The sequence below is a fragment of the Branchiostoma belcheri genome, unplaced genomic scaffold (assembly GCF_001625305.1).
Source record: "Branchiostoma belcheri isolate BF01 breed outbred unplaced genomic scaffold, Haploidv18h27 scaffold90, whole genome shotgun sequence".
Lineage (NCBI taxonomy): Eukaryota > Metazoa > Chordata > Leptocardii > Amphioxiformes > Branchiostomatidae > Branchiostoma > Branchiostoma belcheri.
The window spans coordinates 659,364-678,495 of NW_017804576.1; the positions used below are offsets into that span (position 1 = coordinate 659,364).

The 19,132-nt window shown below is 44.1% G+C and overlaps 2 protein-coding genes across 2 annotated transcripts in view; both read left to right on the top strand.

Moving 5' to 3' along the window:
• Positions 1 to 1,111: 1,111 nt before the first annotated feature.
• LOC109487947 (actin-2-like) lies at positions 1,112 to 4,845 on the top strand. Its single transcript, XM_019792055.1, has 5 exons — positions 1,112 to 1,325; positions 1,769 to 2,100; positions 2,840 to 3,001; positions 3,611 to 3,761; positions 4,125 to 4,845. The coding sequence occupies exons 1-5, from the start codon at positions 1,207 to 1,209 to the stop codon at positions 4,489 to 4,491; spliced, it is 1,131 nt and encodes a 376-aa protein (XP_019647614.1). The 5' UTR covers positions 1,112 to 1,206; the 3' UTR covers positions 4,492 to 4,845.
• Positions 4,846 to 7,099: 2,254 nt separating this feature from the next.
• The window catches only part of LOC109487924 (protein Smaug homolog 1-like), a 52,214-nt gene continuing 40,181 nt past the window's right edge, over positions 7,100 to 19,132 (top strand). The window contains exon 1 of the mRNA XM_019792025.1: positions 7,100 to 8,295. Within this exon, the coding sequence (XP_019647584.1) occupies positions 8,085 to 8,295 (211 nt within the window). The 5' untranslated portion in view covers positions 7,100 to 8,084. The remainder of the gene's footprint in view (positions 8,296 to 19,132) is intronic.

Consider the following 19,132-nt stretch of genomic DNA (forward strand, 5'->3'; position numbering starts at 1 on the left):
AATCATTGAGGGAAACATCCTACCTCTGGCTCTGCACGCAAATTTTAGTCTTCGATGTTTGGAGATACATTTTGTACTACAAAATGTACCTTCCCAGTATATAATGGGCAGACCAAAGAGCTTGATTTTTAACCTCCTTGGTCAGGCACACGGAATCGCTACCACAAGACGACCAAGAAGCCAAAGTCAATACACTAACGGTACTTGGTGGCAGCGAGTTCCACTCTAGCATAGACCTTTAATAGTCTCAGGCTCCGACCATCCGTACCGACCGACATGAGGCAGGTCCGACGTCTCGGACGGCCACGATCGGCTAAACCCAGAGCAGCGAGGCAGTTAGCCTCTTTCAGGCTTCGGGAGGCGGTTGGAAAGAGTAGAAATTGGCTAAATAGAGAGACAGCATGCCAGGGGAGTTGGTCCGCTAGAGAGTACAGTTTGCCGCACGTCGCAAAAGGTACCCTCTCTGGCCGGCTAACCCCCTGGTATACTATTCCCTTTATTTTTGGCCAATTTCCACTAATCTTTCCCAGCGATCCGCGGTGCCTGGTGCAGGCTACGAGGCTAGTAACCACAGATGAAGCAGTGACCATTAGCCAATGGTTTACTGCATTGCCGTCGTATGGGATCTGCTTGGAGATTGGATCCAATCCACGATGAATAACAACTGTATTTGGTGGCAGCAAGTTCCACTTAGGCGCAGACCTTAGCCTGAGTCCCAGTCTCCGACCATCAGTAGTACTCAGGCCGACGTTTCAGATCGCCACGGTCGGATAATCCCTGAGCAGATCCTACAGTGTCAGTGGCAAGGTACAAAAAATGTAGTAGCCATTGGTGAAGCATGAAGCAGTGACCATCAGCCAATGGTATACTCCATTGCCATCGTAGCTATAGGATCTGCTTGGAGATTGATTAGCCACGATCCAGTCCATGATGAAGAACAAACATTCCTCCTCCCGCCCGCTTGCCGGAATTTCGCACTCCGGTCAGCCTGCCGAGGTTTACCGTAGCCAAATCAGGAGCCTGTGTGTGACGTCCTTCCATATACGGGGGCCACTTCTGCGAACGAGCGTCTAAAATCTTCAGGTGTCGGTGTATAAAACGGTCCCGGGGGCCTCCCCCGGTCTTCACTTCACTGCGGTCCTCTGAAGACTTGCCAGGTTCTTCTCCCCAGTTTTTCCAGTGGTGCTACCAGACTAACTCTCCATCATGTGCGAAGAGGAGGTTGCTGCTCTCGTCGTCGACAACGGCTCCGGCATGTGCAAGGCCGGCTTCGCGGGCGACGACGCGCCCAGGGCCGTCTTCCCGTCCATCGTGGGCCGCCCAAGGTATCTGTATCTGTATCTGTATAGCCGCACTTCGGCGCAACACACCAGCTTCTGTATCTGTATAGTCGGTAGAACCGCACTTCGGTGTAACACACCAGCTTCGCCAGTTTATTAGTCATTTTGTACATCATGCATAGCCTGGACATTTTTTCTTCTGTTTTTCAGTGACACCCACTCTAGGTTTCTTTTCATTTCCTTGACCTAAGTACCTCTTTCATAGTTGTTTATACAGAATCTTGATTCTGTACCCTTTTCAGTTTGTCTTTGTCTTTCTTTGTATATGGATCCCATACTGTCGTGGCATATTCTAGATTCGGTCTTACCAGTGACGTGTATGCAAGTGATTTTACTCTAGTTGGGCATGCCCACAGATTACGTTTGATCACTTCCAATGTCTGTTTAGCCTTAGTTGCGATATTACTAACATGTGCACCCCACTTCAGGTACCAGGGCGTCATGGTCGGCATGGGCCAGAAGGACGCCTACGTCGGCGACGAGGCGCAGAGCAAGAGGGGCATCCTGACCACCAAGTACCCCATCGAGCACGGCATCGTCACCAACTGGGACGACATGGAGAAGATCTGGCACCACACCTTCTACAACGAGCTGCGTGTCGCCCCCGAGGAGCACCCCGTCCTGCTGTCAGAGGCTCCCCTCAACCCCAAGGCCAACAGGGAGAAGATGACGCAGATCATGTTCGAGACCTTCAACACCCCCGCCATGTACGTGGCCATCCAGGCCGTGCTGTCCCTGTACGCCTCCGGCCGCACCACCGGTAACCATCTTACTACTAATTTGCTCATACTTCATAGCTATCGCATAGTGGAACTCGCTTCCACTAGCCTGGTATCCAGCCTTGTTAGCTTTAGTCCGCTACCCAAGAGCGGACTAAAGCTAACAAGGCTGGATACCAGGCTACGCTTCCACCAAGTACAGTAGGGGCATTATCATTAGATAATGTTTAAACAATGTTAGAGTTAGATGTTCAAGGGTTAGGTGTAACACGCCGTTCGGTGTGAGGTAGCCAGCTGCCACCGCGCCGCGTGCCTGCGAAGCTGGTGCATTACGCCGAAGGACGGTCATACCGGCTATGTAGATACAGATACAGAAACCCACATGTCATAGTTGAACGCTATGCTGCCCCAACGGCTATCAACTAGCTATAGGACTGATGGGTGGATGGATGGACATATAGACGAAGTGGGTAAATTCGTACCCCACTGACTCAAAACAAGAGGTCAAACCCAACAAAATCAGTACCACGTATGTTGTAGAATCTAGAATGTAGTATATATAACTTATGCATAGTCTCTCAGATCATTGTATCTTCTTATTCATACATGTTGTTTAAAGTCAATGACGAAAGGTAGTAGATACTACCTGAAACGTCTGACCGTTTCCAAAATCGTATCCAGTCTTGAGTAACTGCTTTTTGGCACACGTTGTTTGTGTTCGCAATCAGCTCTCTGATATGTATAATTTGCAATAAACCTTCAATAAACTTTCAATTAAAGGTATCGTGCTGGACACCGGCGACGGAGTCACCCACAACGTGCCCATCTATGAAGGCTACGCCCTGCCGCACGCCATCCTGCGTCTGGACCTGGCCGGCCGGGACTTGACAGACTACCTGATGAAGATCCTGACCGAGCGCGGATACTCCTTCGTCACAACGGGTAAGTAGCCTTTCCTCCTCCGAGGAATCGTTACAAGGCGTCGACTTTGCAAACATTATCAATCAATCAACCAATCAATCAATCAATCAACCGATCAATCAATCAATCAATTAATCAATCAATCAATCAAATGGTTTATTCTCAACCAACTTCGCAGCACCAGGCTGAATATCGCCAATTGTAACATTCACTTAAAAACATAATACATTATAAAATACATTATGCGACATGAGATGATGAGAGGAGCAGAGAACGATGCAAGAGAAAGACTTCTTTTGTCCATGCATGCTACTAAGCCACATCAGACATTGGAACTGGCTCAGTGCTGTGGCTCGGCTTCCCTGGCACACCCCGATAACTCCATGTAGAGATCAAACCTTCCAAGATATTGTTGAGTAAGATCGGTAGTACAGCTGAAAAAATAGGTATTCAACGCTAGCAAATGAACGGCTTTACGATTTAAGCTACTTACTTATGATATACTAGTAGCTCTACAATTCATTCAGAGAAGGGTTTAAAACAACTTGTGCGGTTGGGGCGGAGAAGTTTTAATGTGTACCCAGTTGCTTATAACATACAAGTAATCTCACCATTTCCCTCCCTCCACAGCCGAGAGAGAAATCGTCCGTGACGTGAAGGAGAAGCTGTGCTACATCGCCCTGGACTTCGAGCAGGAAATGGCCACCGCCGCCGCCACCTCCAGCCTGGAGAAGAGCTACGAGCTGCCTGATGGACAGGTCATCACCGTCGGCAACGAGAGGTTTTCTATTTTTTATTTATTACAACATGCAAAAATGCAATACATAGTGGTAAAATAAAAAAACAGAGGCCCCGGGGTCGAGTCCTGACATGCCACCGATGAGTATTGTACTGTCCCTATGTTGGTGACGGCATTAATATAAGTTGAAAAAACTTGAGTGTGTCGTCACCACGTCTTGTGATTACATGTTTCGGAATAAAAAAAAAATAAAAAAAATAAAAATTACATCACAAAACATGGGTATCGTCCAGGTAACAAGAGTACAGAGTTTGGCTATTAATATATTACAAATGAATACAAAAGTATAAAAGTATAAAGTTACATGTACATGAAGCAAATAAACCATTGTTATTATTATTATAGGTTCCGCTGCCCGGAGACCCTGTTCCAGCCTTCCTTCATCGGCATGGAGTCTGCCGGCATCCACGAGGGCACCTACAACAGCATCATGAAGTGCGACATCGACATCCGTAAGGACCTGTACGCCAACAACGTGCTGTCCGGCGGCTCCAGCATGTACCCCGGCCTGGCCGACCGTCTGCAGAAGGAGGTCACCGCCCTGGCACCCAGCACCATGAAGATCAAGATCGTCGCTCCTCCCGAGAGGAAGTACTCCGTCTGGATCGGCGGCTCCATCCTGGCCTCCCTGTCCACCTTCCAGCAGATGTGGATCGCCAAGCAGGAGTACGACGAGTCCGGCCCCGCCATTGTCCACCGCAAGTGCTTCTAAATAAACGCGTTTTTTTGTGTTCTTAATTTATCAATTGTAAGACATTTTTGTCTGAAATACTAGCAGCAAATCAGCCCCCGCTACAAGCATCAGAACTGACCCTCGTAGAATATGTCTCTAATGTTGCAAGAAAACGGAGAGAGAGAGAGAGGACTACAATGTACATGTCAGGCTTGTCTGATACGAGTTTTATGTCGTTAACGAGAGGAAAGAAAAGCGAGAGACAGGCCTGGACAGTGGAAAATGTTGTCCAACGTACCGAGATGTTTCGCAAAGAGTGATCAGCACACGAGTATAGTGAGAGAAGAAGACTGACTATGGTTAGGAATGTAATGTACCCGCGTGTTTGCGGTGGCAAAAAGACGATACCCACAGACAAGATAGCTAGAGACCAGATCGTCTGTACGTGTTGTCATTCTGTAGTTCTGGAATGATTGTTTGTTCTTCATGTAATGTTACGTCGAGCTATCCTACTGCAACTCTTCATTAAAGCATTTGTCACCCAAACATGACATGTTTGGTCCATCATTAATCACACACGGTGACACCAACTGTTGGTTTAAATACTTAAGCTAGCTTTATATTGGCCCTTTGTCCCACCCACAGTCAACCAAACACCCAGTTTCTGCTGTAAAATATACCATCTATATCACTGCCTGAGGGGTGAGGTGTACAAAAAGAGTAGAGTAGATAGAGTAGAACTCGCTGCCAACAATTGCAAGTACAGGGGCATCATCACTAGATAGTTTTAAACGACGCTTACACTTAGATGTGCAAAAACCAGGTGTAACAGGCCGTGCGGTAATATATATATAGTCAGCTGCCGCCGCGCCGCGTGCCTGCAAAGCTTGTCATAACTTGATGCAAGATCTGTACTGAAGTGTGTACTCAAATAAATGAAATATGTATCATCCAATCACCCACATGACAAACGTGTGTAATCTCAAACGACAATGAGTTACACTACCTCATACTTTCACCAGATGTTAACAGACGTACTAGTATTTCAAGGGCCGGGTTCTAGTTGATTATGAAAATAATATCGCCCTTTGCATACATTAAATCAGTTGGTGATTTTCTCTAACCAAATAGCACTTGTCATGTTGTCCCGTTTGCAAAGACTATTGTAACATTTTCCCAACTATTATACAAATATATAAGACCGTGATTTGCATGATTTACCATCTCATGGTGTACACTATAACTTAACTTACAAACGCCACAACTATAGAATTCCCATCATTTATCACTATGGAGATAATAAATAAATGAATGAGGTATTTCTTTGCATAATTGATATCTAGCGATGTCTCTCTAGGCTTTGTTACATGTCACGTGTTTGCAAGTCCTGTCATGGGACGCAGCTGATTTAAAAAATTTTGTAATAAACTATACTATGCAAATTAGCTCCTAATTTGCATGGTTAGCATTTAATCATGTTAGTCATAACTCAACCTACCCCGAAACCAAAACTCACAGCAATATATTGGCCAGCCTTGTTGTAGTACAGATATTGAACGGTAGGCGGCGCTACCAGGCATTTCCTCACACACAGTGAAGACGCCGCATTGCTTTCAATGGACAGGGAGGTCAATGACTTTACCGCATACAAAAACCTTCTTCCGAATTCCAGTGTTATCCCCATTTTTCGGCTTCATGTGTATTCAAAGTTACGGAAAAGAAGCTTCGATTTACCATGACCTATGTCTGATCAAGGAGCTTCAACAACGTGTGATAGAACGTCCTAGGTCTAACACTAGTAAAGTAACAGCATAATTTAAAAATGTTCAAATTTCAATGTGCAGTATGGTTCCACGGGCCCAGTTTATATTCACCACTCTCTCTTGGTTCGCTTTGCTTGACGTGGCACCTCAACCTTAGGAGTAAATAGGCTAGCAGAGGTAGCTTTACACATGGAGTCGCTGTGCAATCCTTCACTGTCCGACCGCTCTATGATAGGTGATCATTAGATGCCAGTGCTTTGAAAAGTGCGCTTCTGGTCCACGCTGCAGGTTGCCCCCCTTTCGTCATTGTACTGCCACAAAAGGCTTCATATCTTTGACATTAAAAGGCATCATATCCAATTGGATTTCAGGGCAGAAAAACTGGAAATATTATGAATAAGGCAAGCTTTGTGATACATACATACTGCTTCACACTAGCACATTTAAATCAGCATTTCATACTTTGGGCATTTAAAACTGCAGAAACAAGCGCCAAGGTGAGTCCTTTATTTTCTGCCCAGTAACCATTTTTCGTTGGGAATTTTTGCGTCCATGAGGTATTGCCATGAGGGTCAATCTACATTGGGGTAGTGTGGCTTCAAGTACGTAGATGAATGACTAGAATATCACACACACACTTATGCACAAGCATATACACACACACTGACGCCTGTACGCAAACACATACGCACACACACACAAATACGCACGCACACACAAACACACACACACTTACGCACACACACACACACACACACACACACACACACACACACACACACACACACACACACACACACACACACACACACACACACACACACACACACACACACACACACACACACACACACACACACACACACACACACACACACACACACACACACACACAGCCTCATAGACGTTTTCTTACTCCTCAGCCGGCGGATGTTTAATGATCAACGAACGCGACGTTGAGGAAGGGGAAAATAAATATTTGGAGTTCCCGCCACTTTCATTTATAAGCACTCTGACCTCCCTTATTAGGAAGCGCGAACGCAGAAGGCGCGCCAACGGGATGACGTCAGAAGGTCGGAACTGCCCAAGAGGTCAGTCGCGCGAGGGGCCCGCAAACCCGAAAATTCGGAACGGTTTTCTCGTTCTTTATTCCGATTCGGGACGTATCGGGGAGTTCGACTGGATCTGGACGATTGTGACTTTTGGAGGAAGTCCGCCTATTCGTCGGGGGAGGAGCCGTTTCGCTAGGAGACCGTGAATGGTATTGCCGAGCTACCCCCCCCCCCTACGTTGGTTGTGTTGTGCTTACACATTCTGCCAGTATCAACAGAAGTTGCCGTACACGTCTGACGACTACAGCTCTATATACCGCGGCGTGTGGCGGGCTTTACGTCGTCTGAACACCGAAAGACCGGTTCGGAGGTAGGCCAGACAACCGGCTAGGGTTATACGGGGACAGGCAGGGCGTATACCGGTATTCTGCCGAGTCCCTCCGTCGACTATACTGTGTTCCTGTCCCGTCTGTCGTCCCAGCCTACACCGGGCTATATTTAGTACTGTCCGTACCAGCTTGCGCTGCATTTAGAACATTCCTGTGGCTTCATCTGAACCGACTTTCGTAGGATGAGAACCTGAACACGCCTCGACGGGTCCAGGCGGTGGATTTTTTCCAGGTACGTCGCGGATTTTTACTTCGGGAGCTAACTGGCCGCGAAGAAGCCGCCACGCTTTTGTGTTTCTGTGCCCCCCTCCCCCTCCAAATCAAACACACATGGTGAGGCCGTGAGTCAGTCTCCTGCCCATACCCCCAGCAGACGGAGAGAGGCGACGCCCTGCCCGCGAGGATCTCGGCAGCCCTCTGCTGCCAACATGAAGCCCAGCTCCTACATGTTTCGAGACCAAATCCAGATTCTCTCGGGCTGGTTCAAGGGCTGGAATGAGAGCGAACAGACGGTGGCCCTGCTCTCCCTCCTCAAGAGAGTCTCCGGCGTCCAGGCCAAGTTTCTTGTCCTGTGCCTCGAGCAGAGCTTCGCCGATTCTTCCGACATCCAAGTCTTGCAAGAACAGGCCAACAACCCAGGTAAGGACTTCTAATTTTCACTCACTCGCGAGCAATATATGTTAAATCTAGGATGTTTATTTTCCTTCGAATGACGTGTGTGGAAGATGGTTAGTGTTCGACGTTGGTGTTCCCCTCGCCTGGTGCTGACCTCACCCTCCCGGGGTCAGGTCGCCAGGGTGTGGTGGTGGAATGGTGTTGTGTCTGCATTTCAGCCGCCCCGAACCCGTACCCACTCTGCTTCCCTTCCTACCACCAACCAACTTCCTTTAGTGTGTATTTGTCACTTGATTACTCTTGTTATGGCTGATTAGGTAGAACAGTCGGTGTTGTTAAAACTGGACACCTCTGCGTCACTTCGCACCTAGGTGTAACCATATGATTGACCCTCCCTGTAACACCCTTCCATAAACTATGGGAATCTGTGTGAATAGGGTCTGCAGTTGTCAATGTAAACACCAGTTTATACTCTCCAAGCAGAGGTTGAGGCTTCAGCTTATTTTTGACGTGTTACTGTTAGCCATTTTTTTTTTACTTTCTGTTTTGTAAACTGGTATCTTTTTTCTTTACATTTCGGGTGGCAAATGGATACTGCATAACATATTTGATACTGTCCTGTCAATTTTGATACTGTCTTGCAGCCACCAAAAGATCTGTTTAGAGATTAACCAGTTTATACAAGAGACACTTTTCCTGTATACAGAAACTAACCCTACGTCAATCCTGTTGCCAAAATTGAAAAATAAGGTTGTAAAATTATCCCCTTTACTACGCTGAGCGATTGCGGGTTGTCAACTTGCGCATGAAGAACAAAAATTGGGTTTTATTCCACATATGGCCCAACTCCAAGGTGTAGGCCTAAACCGCATTATGGCAGTGTTTTCAGTAATAGCCAGCTGGTGACTGTATTAGCCAGCGCAAGGCTCAAGCTATGCATTAACACCACTACTCAACTGGAAAAGTATGTTGGCATCCACCACAAATAAATCAAAGCTAGCTGTTGTCTGTCTGTAATTTCGGCTAGGCCAGGATGCTTCCCTCTGTTGAAATATGTGAAGAGTGGCCAAAATACCATGCCCGGCACCACATGAGGCGGGGACCATGCCAAATCTTCTATTTGCATTTTTACAGAAACTCCCAGTCAGCCTTGTAATACGGGATAATCCAATTTCGCCCAGTCTCCTAATTGTGCCCGGTGGATATAATCTAATTTTTGATGGGGAAAGTCATAACTCAACGACCTGCTAGAGTAGTAGTAGAGAAACCAGTCCCGATCCTATCCCATGTTTTGCTGACAGACTGTCATTTTGACCCATGCAAACCTGTAGAACCTCTAGCTAGGCAGCTGAGTGTAACCAATTATACACCCTCCATCTGTGCACCATTACACATTGATATGGATTAGGCAGGTATGTTTATTGGTTAAGCCCCTCGATGAACATTTTCTGACAGTTTGCTATGCAGCATCCTGCCATGTTGTGTGAATACCTAATATGTGTTACACGCAGCACAGAGAAACACAGACAACCGCTGCATGCATGCATACCCCAACAGGCGGGTTCCCCAAGGGCCTGTGTTATGAATGGCTCCACATTCCTGTGCTGCTGCCCTTTGGGCCTTCTGGTTTCCCATTCATACCTTGGGTGAACTACTCACCTTTGCTTCACACTGGAATGGAACACCGGCCTCACTTATCATACACCTTTATATATAATAAATGTATGCGACGATATCGCCGGTTCTGAGAATCATCATCCTCTCCCTGTCCTTGGAACGGCCTTGTAGTGGAATAGATTTCCCTGTCGCCTTGGTCCAGTTGTGTTGATGATTTGACATACATTGATAACAATAACACGCCGGTATGGGACTGAATGTAAATGAAACACCGGTGTCACGATGTCTTTAGACTTGCATAAATGTCTGTCCCGTTATTCCTCCACACAAGCCTGTTGTAATAATGTTGTATTCGTTGAAATTGTCAATTTTGCTGACTCGGGTTCATAATATCGCATCTGTTCGAAGCCCTCCAGCATCAAACATACTGACTGTATTTTGTAGCCCTCACAATTTTTGACTTCTGAAAGGTTGTCGTGTAATAACCAAATATTACCCCCACACACGAGACCCTTTATGAGTGAAGTATGGATTTGCGATGGATAAGACACGACATTTAAATGCAATCCTGTGGGCTGTTCCATTGTCGTTACTGACAGGTACAGCGGGGGGGGGCAGCAGACAAGTCTGGGTCAGGATTCAGGAAATCCTGCTTCTGTCTCCTCAGGCTACTTACCACACCAGTCTTGTCTTTCTGTCTTTCTCATTTCAATTTGTAGGTCTGTCTTCTTTCTTGTTTTTGGCTTTCAGATCTCACTACTACTGGTACTAGCATCTTGAAGCAATCTCTTCCTAACGGCAAAGATGTATCAGCGTACTACTGTTAGGTTTTTACATACCAAAACTGCCCTGTGTTGTCTGCCTACCAAGTGGCCGTTTTTCGGTAATCTTGCCTGGGGGCGGATCACAGTGGCAGCCCCAAACGTTAGGGCACTTGGTTTCCGCAAATTAGCAGGCTGTGTACGCAGTTGGCAGGAAGAGTTAGCAGCATCTGCCCGGAGCTGTCAGTATCACTGGAACAACGTTTCTTTCACTGCTGCCCAGTTTCAGTCTGCAGGTTTTATGGTATACAGTATAACATTCTGCTAGAGTGCAGGATGGCCAGCAGTGTACCCCAGGTGTTGGTAGGGGCATGCCATATGCATGTGTAATTGTTTTCTCAGATTTCTATGCTGGTCTGCCTGCCTGACATTCCCCCAGCACAGGAAATGCACACTTGTGCAGCAGATATGAATGTAAACGAAGAGGGCCAGGCACAGAGACCTTTCCCAGGCCAGCCCCCAACACAAGCCCTGGTCACCTGTCTAATTTTACACCGCTGTCAGGGAAGACCTTGTATCTTCTACATCTGTGAAAATAAGTAAGCAGCAGTGATCCTTTCTCATAGTATTTGTGGATGCCATCACAGGCCTGCTTTGTTTCTGTTTGAGCAACCAAGACTTGCCAGCTCAAGTGGTATTTTGTTTGGCTATCAGCCTGGCAGAAAGAACCCAAGCATTGATATGGTTATGAGGGAGTTATCCATATGGGCAGTATCTGTCTGGTCGTGTTACAAGAACTTCTGCGTACATGATGGCTAGACAAAACTGCCGAATTACAACTTCAAACAATGATATAAAGTCTGAACTTCACAGGCGTGTTATGGTTGAGAACATGAGGTGCTGCCTTATGTTATTGACTGACACATTGTTTATTTTACAGTTGATATGGTTCAGGATTTTTTGTAATTAAGAGGCTTCTAGAAATAATCAAGTACTGAAAAAAGTTAACTTTTGCTAAAAAAAGCAAGCGAAGAATATTTTCCTTCCCATCCTTTCCTGGAGGTATATGAAAATATATCCCACTGTTCAGCAGATATGTTTCACTACATTATTTTATTGATGCTGGAATGAAAGGAAAGAAAGAAAGAAAAGTCATGGTTACATAGTGCCTTTTGATAAACCACACACGGCACACAGTAATCTCTACATTTGAATTAAGCCATGTTTAAGATGTCCTTTGATAGCCCCCTGGCACAATGCTGCCATTTCCTTCCATATGCCAAGGTCTGACTACTGAAAGGGTTCAGACCAAGTGACACCCAGGCATTAGGGTGCCTTGTAATGCATATCTTTTGAAGTGGGTGCACTTCAGTGCATTCCAGCTCCCTTTTAACCCTTGTCCTGCTGGCAATTTTTACACGATATTTTCAAATAATTTCATGTCTTAATCAGGTCACAGACCCTTGAGTTTTTTTGCCCCACGGTGGCGTAGTTACTTCCGCATTCGTTGCGTTTCGCTGCGGTGTGATGCGTTGCACGAGAAACACCCCCAAATCGCACATATACAGGGCACTATATAGATGGTACTGTATGTGCAACCCATATATATATGGGCCCCGCAGGACAAGGGTTAAAACACCCCACTGACAGCAGATTTGTTTATATGTTGGGCGAGAGGAATTTCTGTCCCACTCTGTGTAGTGAGGAGGGTGGGGCACAAGATGCCTTTGATCCTTCCTTCTCACATAAGTTTTATGAAAGATTTTTCACATTTCCAAGTTCAAATTCTCAATTTTTTATAGCAGTGCAAAGACTCTACCTGATTGGCAATGTTAACTGTAACGTTTTCGATTTCCATTACTTTTTAGTAGAGTTTCTCAAATTCCAGTTACAGTTTTAAGCATTGATATCAAACACATTGAATTCTGTGTTTAATAAATCTTAAACCGTTCATCATCTTTGTTTTTGTTAACTGGATATATCGCAAAAAACTAAAAAAGCTCAGAGATCTGTCCACGTAGAAAGATGCTACCATCTCGCTTCAGACATTTGATATATTACTAAGGGAATGATTAATAAAGGCATGTCATTAGTACCAATAACATATCATGATGCCTTGTTGCTTGTCCATTTCTCTGATTCCCCTATTGCAGTAGTAGGGCTCGAAATACTGGGTGCATGTGCATCTTAGTGCACCCAAATTTGGAGCTGTGCACCCAATTTTTTTTCTGTGGATGCACCAGTGCACTCAAATATTTTCTTAGGTTTAATTTATGTAAAGATGGTAAATGTATAGTATTTACAGCATATTCTTAACATGTGTCAGAAAAAATAATACAATCATTGTTATAGCACTTTTCTTGAAATGAAACATAGTTATAGTTTTTGCTGACATTCTACTTCTATCTTATATGGTGCACTTAAAGTTAAAATATTGTTTGTGCACCAAATTTTTTTAGGTTGGGGCACCAGTGTACCTATTCTCAAAAATGAATTTTGAGCCCTGTGTAATGAAGCCTGAGTTTGTCCCACCATTGCTACATGTTTATCTCTAGCAGGGGGGTGTCAGATGTTAGAGGGGCATGATGTGGACTTTTCATTATATCCACAAACACTCCAGCTGCTAGAAATGTCCACAATGTCTAAAATTGGCCACAGGTTCAGGCTGCCGAATACAACACTGTTAGGCCACACCAATTTAAATTGTCGGTTCTGGGATTCGCCCGCTTCACTTCGGAGGACCGCTGTAAGGTTCATACATTTTTCAAACCGATTGACCTTTTCTAGCTCCATGATGTGAAGTGAGTAATGAAACATTGTAAAATCAGTTTTCTAACATTGACATCGAAAATATAAGTGTCCTCAAGCAAGTTAAATTTGTTAAAATGTATACTTTTGCTAAAGTAAAGGCTAATAAAGAGAAGAAAAAAAAAAGAAAAGATAATCCCTACCTACCGACCCTAATTTTTTCAGGACCGTAACATCGAACACAATAATTTTTTCCTAGGCCTATAGCTAGTAGCTCCTTCCTCCTAACGGCTTACCATTTCAATACCGCATCACGCGTAATTGACGTCAAGGAGTCGTGCAGGTTATTTTTAGCGCGGGCCTGCGCGGGCATGATGGAGGAGTTATTAAAGATGCCAGAGATCGTCCAATTACTGCAGGATGTGGGCTCTTCTGACGGGAACTGCTATCCATCGGGAGTTTACGGCGACATAACTTACCCTGCACGGATATTATACCCATTGCACGGAATTATCTCCCTGCTATTCATACTTGTTATTAGCCTGGGTACCATCCCCAGTAGTATATTCGCAAACTCTATAACTGGGTCTGGACTTGCACACATATGTAGCGTCTGGAGTCTAAATATTCGTTCAGATTTTGAACGAGCGCGCTGATTGGTCCTACTCGTCTAAGCCCTTTTTTGGGTGTGTACATATTAGGTAAGGGCTGTTCGGATGTCCGAACGGCGACGTTAGCGTCCGTTCGAACGTCCGAACGCCTTATCATCAACATGTCCGACGGCGAACCGAACGCTAAAGCGCACATGATATAGCCGTAGTCAGTCTTTCCGCGATAAATCATCAACATGGCTGACGCACAAGCCGCTCAGCTCACGGAGGTTGATGTTGACCTCGCAATCACGTCCGTTTTGGACGATTTAGACGGAATATCGTCGCTCAAAAATGAGCAAAAAGATGCATTGAATAATTTCGTTCGTGATGTTTTGGGCGTCCTACCGGTAAGAAAAAGAACGCGCCGAGAAAAGGAACACTCGCACGAAGATCTGTGTTTACAAAACAACAAACATCACTTGAATAATGCAGGCGCGACATTGGCCGTCGCCTCTGAGGCTTAGCCAATCAAATGAAGCCCCGCTGCTCGGGCTAGCTCATTACGTGACGTCATGACCAATCGTTTTATATGTGTGCAAGTCCAGACCCAGTTATAGAGTTTGCGAATATACTACTGGGGATGGTACCCAGGCTAACTTGTTATCTCCTTTCATTCGATTTATTACTGCTCGTTGTTTCAAGATGCAAGAAAAATGACGGATTATCTTTTCATCTTCTCTTGGAGGGCTGCAAATTGCTGTTATGTTCCTGCTTTAAATTTATAACTTATTATAAATTAATATTACAGTTAATTACATATGAATATTTACCCTTGTGATTGTTGATTAACAGTCCCCACTTGGAGAAAAACAATATCTCCAAAATACAAATGTCTACGTGCTTGATGCCATATTTTTATGACAATCTTTTCACGCCAATATCAAAACTGGAAAATATACTGGTGTTAGGCCTGTATTTCAACAGTTGTCTGGTAATTTCTCTGCATCTATCCCACGTTTCTTAGAACACTTAGAGCCTATTGGCTTCCTTCATCATTAGAAGGTATCTTTTCCTCCCTCTAATCCTACTAAAAGAGCCAACCTGCTGCATCTCTTGGGTGTTATTGCTTAAATAACTGTATCAAATATCAGCTAATATTACAGTTAATTACAAATAGTTTGTCTGATGATTGTCACTTATTGAATACTCATTTTCATGAAAACATTTCTACGAAATACGTGTACAGGTGATCTTGTGCAATCTCTTTTTAGCACAATCCATATACTGGTAAAGTTAGTGTTTGAACTTACTGGTGGTATTGTAGGTTTGTATAATTTCAACTGTTATCTGGTAAATTTCTCCTTACTACCTATGCTAAAGGCTTCCTTTCTTAGAACACTCTTGATCATTAGAAGATGTCTTTTCCTCCCTCTAATCCTCCCAGAGTAACCAACCTGCTGCATCTCTTGGGTGGTATTACTGTGCAACAGGGCTGACTTTGGTCTCAATTACCATTCTCAACCAGGCTTCCCTGCTATATATAACCCAGGGGGATTTCCATTGCCAACCCAAGCAACTAGCCCAGCTTTAGCTTTAGTCAGCAAGGAGACTAACATGTATAATTACCTTTGCCAAGAATTGACGAAGGTTATGTTTTCCTGGCCGTGTGTCTGTGTGTGTGTCTGTGTGTCAACAGCATAACTCGAGAAAGCTTAGATGGATTATCTTGATATTTGGTAGGTGGGTATTGCTTGATGAGACCTGGAAGTGATTAGATTTTGGACCCCCTAGCGGCTTGTTATGGTACTGCAGCTAAATTTTTTTGATATTGATATTCCGGTTTTGATATCTCATGATCTAGACATGCTAGGGTGACGAAATTTGGCTGGTAGGTAGCTCTCATGCTGGGGAAGAAGTGACATGAGTTTGGGCCCCCTAGCGGCTTGCTCAGGAACTGCAGGGCTATCTTTTGTTTATTTCCTACCCTGAGTCATGGACCTGTGAGAGGAGAGAGAAGGCACACGTGGTGTTATAAGTTTTAAAATGTAAATCTATGCGTTAAGTTGTTTGTAAATAATGTTTTAATTTTGATGTAGTTTGTAAGATGCATGTCTAACTCCAGGAAGACTAGCTACATGTACCTGTCTGTTTGTATTATTGTATGTTTGCTAATGGAGGAAATAAAGCACCTGAAGTGGTCGCAGTATGCGAAATTGTCTCCAAAGGGCCTGCCCAAATAAGGCGTGATGTAATCAGCCACCCAAATGCCTGCTTCATAATTAGGGCCGAGCTAACACGATCAATCTCTCCTGGACACAGCACCACTGACGCTGAAATATTCATACAGATATAGCCTTTGGAGTCCTGGCGTTATGAGAAGGGCTTAGCCACACTTAGGCCACACCAATTTAATTTCTTGGTTAACGGATTTGCCCGCTTCATTTTTTTCTGATTTGCAAATAAAGATAAAAATTCGGTGTGTTGACTTCATGACTACTGTCGTACCATTTTGGGCCATAATAGGATGCCTAGGCCTGTTTTTATTTTTTATTTTTTTCGCCCGCCCGCTCCATTATTTTCCTAGAAAAATCCGTTAACCAAGAAATTAAATTGGTGTGGCCTTAGCCACACTTACCACACTGCACATTCAGCAGACAAACTGCCAGCACCAAGTCATAAATCTTACGAGGCCTATTTTACTGCGATAATTTTAACACGGTCAAAAATATGTGCACACGTAATGTGTACAGTATGTATAGTACCAGCACGACGTCTGACTGCAATTTTGTAATTCTCTGTCTAACCATGTAATTCATCCCTCCCACATATAGCGAAATTGTCCTGCCATTTTAAAAAGAAGCGTATAATTGGCATATCTATAATGGCACTGATGCATACATCCTCTAAGCGTGGTACAGCTATGTTTAACAGGCTCAATTTTCTTAGCCCTGATATATATATACATATATATCAGCTGGCAATAGCTGCGTGTGTGTGTGTGTGTGTGTGTGTGTGTGTGTGTGTGTGTGTGTGTGTGCGTGTGCGTGCGTGCGTGCGTGTGTGTGCGTGCGTGCGTGTGTGCGCGTGTGTGTGTGCATGCGTGTGCGCGCGTGTGTGTGTGTGTGTGTGTGTGTGTGTGTGTGTGTGTGTGTGTGTGTGTGTGTGTGTGTGTGTGTGTGTGTGTGTGTGTGTGTGTGTGTGTGTGTGTGTGTGTGTGTGTGTGTGTGTGTGTGTGTGTGTGTTTATGAAAAAAATTTGAGACAACAGGCTGAAAAAATAAAAACAGGCAAGAATATGAACGTAAACGGCGTATGACATGATGTGAGTTAGACGTTGCTATCTGTTACAATACTTTCTCTTTTTTGTAGTGCACGGCATATATATTGGCCTAAGTACGCAGATATGAAGTCGGGGCATGACATGAGTAGATTGAAAATGTCTATGTTTGTCTTTGGGAGAGGTTACCAGTTTTACATGTTATCTTTTTCATTAATTTTTGTGTATCTAAAGTATATATAGGGCAGGTTATTATGAAATGATGTGTGTGTGGGGGGAGGGGGGGGGGAGGTGTTGTTGCTAGCCTGGTATCCAGCCTTGTTAGCTTTAGTCCGCTACCCAAGATCCGCTTGTTGGCGGGGAGCGGATCTTGGGTAGCGGACTAAAGCTAACAAGGCTGGATACTAGGCTAGGTTGTTGCAGCCAATGACCTGGTGTCAGTTTTGCTTCTATTATCCACCAGCCTGACTGTCAAGTATGAAGGATTGGTCAGTCCTGCTGGCAGCTAGGGCAGCCCTTCTGACTGGGGCATGTTTCTACCTCCAAACCAATGGACTGTGAATCTCAAGTGACGATTTGATATTACTCAGTGTATGACAACTGCTTTACATGGTTTGAACTTTGAACGATTTCTTGTTTTCTCTTTTCCCAACAATTTTCCTTGACATAACTAGTAATTGTGCCTTGTGATATTAAGTGGACATGTTCATACCTGCAAACCAATGGCCTGTGAGTGTGAATCTCAAGTGACAATTTTATATAATATAACAACTGCTTCACATGTTTTGACCTACAAAATATTACAACGATTTCTTGTTTTTCTCTTTTCCCAAGAATTTTCCTGGGTATATAACTATTGCCTGTTGTGATATTTAGTGGTGTATAATGGGAACACTCAATCCTTTATTGGGTACAGTTTACTTGTTCGGTGGATAATCCATTACATCCAGGTCATAAATCTTGTTGTCAAACATGTAGGCAGCAGCACAGGGCTGTTACTAAAATGTTCTTGACTGGTAAGTTCATTTTTAAAGGTTTTCCTGCAGTTTTCTTCAATTTTCAAGTTCTTATGTTCATGAAAGATTGTCATATTTCTATTTTTCATTCATCCTAAAAATTTATTTGTATGTTACTTGTAGGCAGCAGCACAGGGCTGTTACTGAAATGTTCTTGACTGGTGTGGCTCTGCCTCAATTAATGTGTCCTGCATTTTGAAAGGTTGTCCTGTGCTGTAGTTTACTTAATTTTTTTTCAAAGTCTACTGTTTGTAAAAAAAATGTCATGTTTCTATTTTTTATTCTTCTTAAAAAATTTCAGTCACTGAGTTAATTTTGAAAGATTTTCCTGCAGTTTACTTCAATTTTAAAGTCCTGCTGTATGTGAAGAATGTCATATTTCTATTCTGCATTCTTCTTAAAATGAATTTGTATGCACATACAGTATGATTCCTGTAATTTACTTCAATTTTGGCCCTACTACTTGTGAAAAATGTCATATTTCTATTTATATGCAAATTTGATACATACCTGTTGGTTCAATTCAAACTACAGTCATCTCAGAAGCCCTACCAGCCTTTCCCTTTTTTTATTGCCGTCCTGGCCCCTTGTATTTCGTTTATCTAGGACACCCGTGGGTTGTGTGTTGGTATTGGCAGGTTGAGGTATACGGGTAGCGCATACCAATATAAAAACAACTGCAGGGCTCAAAATTCATTTTTGGGAATAGGTGCACTGGTGCACCCATCCTAAAAATTAGGTGCACAAAAATTTTTTTTGGTGTCACCATATATTATAAAACAAACCTAATTACAAATCTTACTGCTCCTCTTCTGTGCTTGAATCTGGAGATGAGAGCTAACTTCAAAAT